Source organism: Etheostoma spectabile, chromosome 15 (assembly GCF_008692095.1).
Source record: "Etheostoma spectabile isolate EspeVRDwgs_2016 chromosome 15, UIUC_Espe_1.0, whole genome shotgun sequence".
NCBI lineage: Eukaryota > Metazoa > Chordata > Actinopteri > Perciformes > Percidae > Etheostoma > Etheostoma spectabile.
The window spans coordinates 13,513,105-13,520,417 of NC_045747.1; the positions used below are offsets into that span (position 1 = coordinate 13,513,105).

The 7,313-nt window shown below is 46.2% G+C and overlaps 1 protein-coding gene across 8 annotated transcripts in view; it reads left to right on the forward strand.

Moving 5' to 3' along the window:
* gpatch8 (G patch domain containing 8) overlaps positions 1–7,191 on the forward strand; it is a 30,262-nt gene extending 23,071 nt beyond the window's left edge. For all 8 annotated transcript variants that reach the window (XM_032537926.1, XM_032537931.1, XM_032537929.1 and 5 more), the window contains 4 exons: positions 1,240–1,326; positions 1,496–1,639; positions 1,787–1,917; positions 2,371–7,191. In XM_032537926.1, the coding sequence (XP_032393817.1) occupies positions 1,240–1,326; positions 1,496–1,639; positions 1,787–1,917; positions 2,371–6,214 (4,206 nt within the window). In that variant the 3' untranslated portion in view covers positions 6,215–7,191. The remainder of the gene's footprint in view (positions 1–1,239; positions 1,327–1,495; positions 1,640–1,786; positions 1,918–2,370) is intronic.
* Positions 7,192–7,313: the final 122 nt, after the last annotated feature.

Genomic DNA, 7,313 nt, shown 5'->3' on the forward strand with positions numbered 1-7,313 from the left:
TAATGAGGATCCTAAATAAACAAACAAACATTACTGAGAGGTGAAATAAAGAACATGGTGACACAACCAGTGGTCATTAAGAGCTCAGTGCTGACTTCCAAACAGTCTCTGGACGAATCATTGGGTTCTTCAAATCCTTTTCCATGGCAGAAAACCCCTACATGAGCCGCAGAGCTCTAAGCACAGTGTCAAGTTTTAGCTGGAGACATGTAAAGCTCCATAGCATTGGACTGTTAGGCAGCGAAAACAATTCTCTGAAGTTATCATTCTTCACAACTGGCAACCTGACAGACAACGCTGAATGTGGTGGATGCCAGAAGAACACTCGCCTAAATAAATACAGTAAATAGGTGCCAAATGTAAAGTGGTCAGTGGAGAAAGATTAATGCTATGGGTTAGGTGCCCAAACACTGAAGTCTCAGTGACATAGCACACAGGGACACAGCATGACCATGATCTTGTCACAGTCCAAGCTAAATGGTTTGTCACAATGTCTGTTAAAGATGTTGACTGTTGTGTGTAGAGCCCTGACCAAACACCATTTGAGATGGACAATTGTAACACAGAAAATACCATATGATACAGTAACATTGGCTTCCTCAGTAAACATACAGCTGCTTTAAAATCTGCTGACTGCAGAATGTAAATGTTCTTGAAATTTCAGTTTCTGTTGTAATTTGCATTTGACCTTCATAATTGTGGATAAATATCATTCATCTGCCTTAAGGAGGATTTATGTTTCTATATTGACATGTTCCCACAATCCATCATGCCTTTACTATTGTAGTCTAACTAAAATTATTTTAGTTTGCCACAGTATGCATACTGTTTTGTAATATCTGTTCTGTAAATCCCTTGTCCCCTGTTCTCCGTTTGAGAAAAAAAATTACAAACCATAGAGAAATTTATATTTTTTTCATCATGGCTCCCCCTTGTTTTACATTAATGGAGTTACGCAGATGGAGGACTTGTTTTGATAAAGCCACTGAAAAAGGCATGACTCATTTGTTAATGTCCAGCTGAAATCCAATCTGTCAGCATCAGAAACGTGTAGGAGAAAACAAAAGCAACACAGATAGCTCAATCATAGCCTCTGTAGCCCATATGTACCAACAGCATAATAGCTTGTCCAAAACGTATAATAAAAATGTATGAACAGCATATAAGATGAATTTGGGCTGCTCCCGTTGATTCAGGAGTATTTTGCAAGTGCTGTAACTGCTGCGTCTGTACTTTTAGTTGGACTATGCAGAGGACGCCACAGAGAAGAGAAGAGTGCTTGAAGTGGAGAAGGAGGACACAGAAGAACTGCGGCAAAAATACAAGGTAAGGGCCCTTCAGTCTGGTGGCATTCTGAAAATTAGTGTCAGTTCTATATCGTGTAAGTGGGAGTGCTGTAGTACATCTAAAAGTGGAAGAAAAAAGGAAACCAAGTCCTCTAGATACTGTAGTAAAATATTCACTCATTCCTTCCTGTATTTTCCCTAAACAATAGGACCAGATGGAAAAGGAGAAAGCCATTGCAAAGGCTCTGGAAGACCTGAGAGCCAATTTCTATTGTGAGCTATGTGACAAACAGTACACCAAACACCAGGAGTTTGACAACCACATTAACTCTTATGACCACGCTCACAAGCAGGTACTTCTGATTATCAATTCTTGTACTCCAATTCTTGAGATCCTTTCTGTCAAAAAATGTTTTTGTCTTTTTTTTCTGTACGAGAAGAGATCCTGATGTGCTTTGTTTCTCCCTGTCTTGTCAATGTCTTGTCATTGCGTAATGCAGAGGCTTAAGGAGCTGAAACAGAGAGAGTTTGCTCGCAACGTGTCATCCCGTTCCCGGAAAGGTGGAAAGAAGCAAGAAAAGATGCTGCGTCGATTGCACGAGCTGGCTGAGCAGAGGAAACAACAGGACCGGTAAGAATTTATTCCTGGAGTTCCCTCTGCTGGCTGGATTTTAAAATGTATCTGTAGTGGTAGTACAATTGAATGTCTGTTGTCTTTTGAAGGACCATTGTGCAACCCCTTAATGCCAAACACGTAACAGGTTAAAACAAAAATACAAATTTAACAATCTTTTAACAATAGCAGGCCAAAATATAGAATTTAAACTTCAGCCTTGTCTGGAGGATATTTTTCTCAAAATGAAGACACATGTCAAATATTTTACTATAATAATTTATTTAATTACTATTTTTTTAGTTTATACAATTGAACCCTGATACTGAACAATACTGAGACCTTGTCTTGCCCATGATTAAACAAAACACAACTGGCATGCGACTATCCTGTCACTGCAATTAGGTCTGGTATTTCTTCAGTGGGCACAGTTAACCCTTTACTCTGTGTTATCATGCTTTTTTGTTTCAGTACTCCAGGAAGTGGGCCCATGTTCAAAACTACCACAGTGGCTGTGGATGGAGAGAAGTCAGATGATGGCGACATGACACCTGAAAACACTGCCTTGACAGACTGTGTCATGGAAGGATCTCCGGCAGATAAAACTGGGGAAGCCTCCCCAAAGCCAAGTCCAACAGTCAGCTTCTCTCTGGGGAAGAAACGCTCCTCATCCCCAACCCCTACTGGCTCATCCAAAGTTAGTGTGTCCTTCTCTTTTGCCAAGAAAGCCCCAGTAAAGCTGGAGACAGCAGCGGCAGTGTTTGCTGATCATGGAGAGGAGGCTATGGAGGAGGAAGAGACCCAGGAGGGAGAGAAGACTGGAGGGCAAGAGGAGACATCTGGCAGCAGCACAGACAGCTCTAAGGGAGGTGAAGGAGGAGGGGAAGGAGGAGAAAACGCTAGTGTGTCAACAACCGAAGAGGTGCAGCAGCCTGACGACGGAGCCTCTCTAGCCTCTACTCTCAACAAACTGAAGATGATGATGAAAAAAGAGGAAGGATATGCTGGACAGGAGCCTCAGTACTACCACTATATACCTCCAGCTCACTGCAGGGTAAAGCCTCACTTCCAGTTTTTGCTGTTTATGAAGGCAACTGATCAGTGTTTGGGAAAAGAAGAAGACGAGGACGAGGAGCAGGAGGAGCAGGAGGAGAAAGTTGAAGATAGTTCTGAACAGACAGAGCCCGACGTTACAGAGTGCAAGACCGAAAAGGGACAAGATAATGTCACTTTATCCCCTGACCCAGAGCCAACTCCTCCATCGCCTAAAATGAAGGAGGAGGATGTGTCTTCATTCGCAGCAGATACAGCTACCATGGTTCCCACTTCCCCTACACAAAAAGCCGAAGACACAACAACACAGGACACAATGGATTCCAGCTTGGGTCCTAAAATCCCCACTGGTCCCTTCTTTCCAGTTCTGAGCAAAGATGAGAGCACTACCCTGCAATGGCCCTCTGAGCTCCTCGAATTTACAAAAGCTCAGCCTTCCTTGTCTTACAGCTGTAATCCCCTCTACTTTGACTTCAAGCTGTCTCGCAACAAAGGTGTGCGTGGCGGGAAAGCAGCAAAGTCCCCTAAACCTTGTCAAGAGTCTGATGGCAAGGGGCAAGAGATGGCTGCATCAACAGCTGATGTAGATATAACTGCTAAACCTGGGACCAGCACTGACAAAGACAAGCCAAGTATAGGTAAGGAAGATCTTGGCCAACCAGAAGGTGATGAGCAAAAGCTTGCAACTGGCAGTGCCAAGAAAAAAAAGAAAAAGAAGAAGCATAAGAAGTCTGCAAAGCACTCAAAACGTAAAGGAAAAGACAAGGGAGCAGAAGAAGATGCAGAGGGCGAGACTGAGCTAATGCAAGAGAAACCCAAAAAGAAGAAAAAACACAAAAGGAAGAAAAGCAAAAACAAGGGTCCCGATCAAGATGAGGCAGCAGGTGATGAAAAGGAAAAAGCAAAACCAAAGTCAGAAGATAAAGCTGTTGCCTCCTCTGTTCAGCTGACAACTGGAACGGTGGGAGCTACGGGAAATGCAGGAGTTGAACCGGGAAAGAGGAAACGTGCTACTAAGGAAGTGCCTTGCAAGTCTGGAGCAGAGGAAGGAGGAGCCGGAAAAGGCACCGACAAGGTCAACTCCTCAGAGGAGCACAGTGGCACCAAGCGACAAAAGACTGACTCCAGTGCACCTCAAAGTGCCTCCTGCTCCACCTCAGCTCAAAAGAGTCCTGGTCCTGGTAGACCGCCCAGCAGTGAGAGTGAAGAAGAAGGGGGCTCTAATACTCAGCGCTCACGTCATCACAGGTCAAGTCCTCGGGAACAACGTCGCCACCATAGTGCAGAATCAAGACGGTCCTGCAGCCGTTCTTCAAAACGGGGGGAAAGACGGGGCAGCAGTCGTCGGCACCATCGTGGCCAAACCTCTCGTAGTCACTCATACTCCAGCAGTTCTGAGCGCTCCTCAGCAGGCAGCAGCGCCTACAGTCACCGAAGCCGCAGCTACTCAGACAGTTACAGCGACTACAGCAAAGAGGGTCACAGACGGAGGCACTCCAAACGTTCATCAGACTCTGAGTATGAGCGTAGAGGAAGCCGAGGACGAAGACAATCCAGGAGACATCAGTACACCTCTTCCTCCTCAGAAGACTCCCGCTCACGTTCACGCAGCTACAGCCGCAGGAAGAGGCACCGGCGGCACCATCGGAGCAGCTCAAGAAGCTCTAGTAGCTGGAGCCGCAGCACTAGTGCAAGATCGTGGAGACGCAGCTACAGTCGGAGTCACAGCTCTGCCAGCCGCTCCTCCAGTTCCACTAAAGTCTCTCCTCGGCGACGAGGCCCCAGGGCTCGAGCTGACAGTGACGCACAGCGTAGAGACTTCAACCGGTCTTGTATCTACCGTTCCCAGTCCCCACGTTCATCTTCATCACGAGGCCTTAACCGCAACCCCCATTCATCCAGCTCCCAGTCTCTGAGGCCAGGGGGGTCCCGAGATGCAGGGGAACAGAAAAATACCCTTACTGCTCGCCAGCTCCTGGAGAAGGTTCAGTCTAAAAAAAGCTCTGATGATTCTGCCACAGGAACAAAATCTGGGAATAAGATTAAGGACCCACCGCAGGGATACTTTGGTCCCAAACTACCCCCGACCCTTGGAAACAAAACCATGCTGCCGCTTTTTGGTAAGCTGCAAGCAGGGAAGAAACCAATGATTCCCCTAACCAGACCCAATGAGGGTGATAAATCAGGTGCAGGGAAGTGCTCTGAGGCAGAAGTTATCTTGGTAGAGCCTATAAGGGAGTTCCCTCCTCCACCACCACCTCCAGCTCCACCTGTCCAGAAGGTTGAGGAGGCCCCACAGGTCATGGTGGTGCAAGAGGAGACGCAGCATCCCACTACAGAATCCCAGGTGCACCAAGAACCCCGGCCATTGTTTGAACACGAGCCTTCCATGATGATGCCCCCGTATCAAGGTGAATCGGGACAGGACCCTTCTCACAATCCCATGATGGAGTCCCTCATGCCAGAAATGCAGCAGCCTCCAATGCATGCCTACCCTGCTTACCCACCACCCAACATGGAGGAAGATGGCATGGAGGCAGAGGAGGATGGACTGGCTCCTTTGGAGAGTCAGCCCATTACATTCACACCAGAGGAGATGGAGAAGTACAGCAAGCTGCAACAGGCTGCACAGCAGCACATCCAGCAACAGCTTTTGGCCAAGCAGGTCAAGACATTTCCGTCTGCAGCTGCTGCCGCAGCTGCTGCTGCGGCAGCTGCCAACTTGGCCCCAGCTCCCCCTCCCCCAACCCTCCAACAGATCCACATCCAGCAGCCCACTGTGTCTATGGCTTCCATGGCCTCTGGCACATCAATCACCACAGTGCAACATGCCATCCTGCAGCACCATGCTGCCACTGCTGCAGCCATGGGCATTCATCCAGCACATGCCCACCACCCACATCATGCACATGCCCAGTTGGCCCAGGTACACCACATTCCCCAGCACCACTTTACTCCCATCTCCCTGTCTCATTTAGGTCACTCCCTTGGCCATTCTCTGGGACACTCACTAGGACATGCTGGGCTGATTCCTGCCCACCATGCAGCCTTCCTCTCTGGTCAGCCTATACATATTATCCCAGCGTCTGCACTTCACCACACCCCCTTAGCTCTCCACCATGTACCACACGCCCTCTACCCCACACTTTTCACACCCCGGCCCTCACAGGCTGCTGCAGCGGCAGCTCTCCAACTCCACCCACTGCTACACCCGATCTTCTCAGGGCAGGACCTCCAGCACCCACCTAACCATGGCTCTTGAAGGAGTACAGTAACACCACCCAACCTCTGAAATAAGACTTAACTGGCTTGGTTCAGGGTTTTAAGATGAAGTCTTTGCAGCAACAGGCAGGCAGTGAGACAGGAAGCTGTCAATAAACTACTACTTCCTTTTACTGGCCAACACAGTACAGAAGTTGTAGCCACAAAGTGGTGCTGCCTGTGTTGGGTATAAAATCAACATTAATATTTTCTTCTGGCTCATGCAAGTTATTTTTTCACGTTTTGCCCTGAATTTTATAAAACAGGGTGTAGATTTAAACAGACTTTCTCAAGACATTGGTTTATATTCCAGTTTGAGGTATATTAACACCATCCATTTGTTTTGTTTTTAATCATAAGTAAGAGCAACTACTGGAGTTTTTTTCCCCCCCATAAAAATATTCTTTTTTTTCTCATGTTGGCAGCCAAAGAGAGAAGTTATGACCGAAGCTATAAGCTGGATCATGTTAGGAGTATGTGGTAGGCAAACGGCTTCAACTCTGTAATGTAACCTTCAGAGACAGACTACTTCATATTTACTGATATTGTTTATGTTCTTATGACTACTTGCTCTCTACTGGATCATTGCTCTCAAATAATTTGTAATGCAGTAACTTGTACATATATCAGTGTGTAATGTGAAGAATCTCCTCAATGATGACCATTTAAAATTACAGCTATGGAATCGTTATGACATCGTCACATAAGCGAGGGGAAATGTGATGTAGGGGTTTTAACATCCCTGATGCTCTGAGGCAAAGCTCGTGGTCCCTGTGGCAAGGATGCACCTGAATAAATTGCACTGAAAATCTGTACATCAAGATGGTGCATTTGCATCATGTAACAAGATTGTAGTATACTGCAATAAATGTATTTTTCTGTTTTTAAGTTATTTTCCAAAAATGCTCTTCAAAAGAAGGGCTGTGTTTTGCTTTTGTGTAATTTTGTAAATAAAACTGCTGTAGATTAACCTATTAACATTCTAGAGGTTTGGTATTGGAAGAAGGAGAAGATGGATGAATATGGTCACATGTATGTTTTATTAAGTTGGGTTAAGATGGGCTGGGATGGTAAATGACTGACCTGTTTTACAGTAGCAA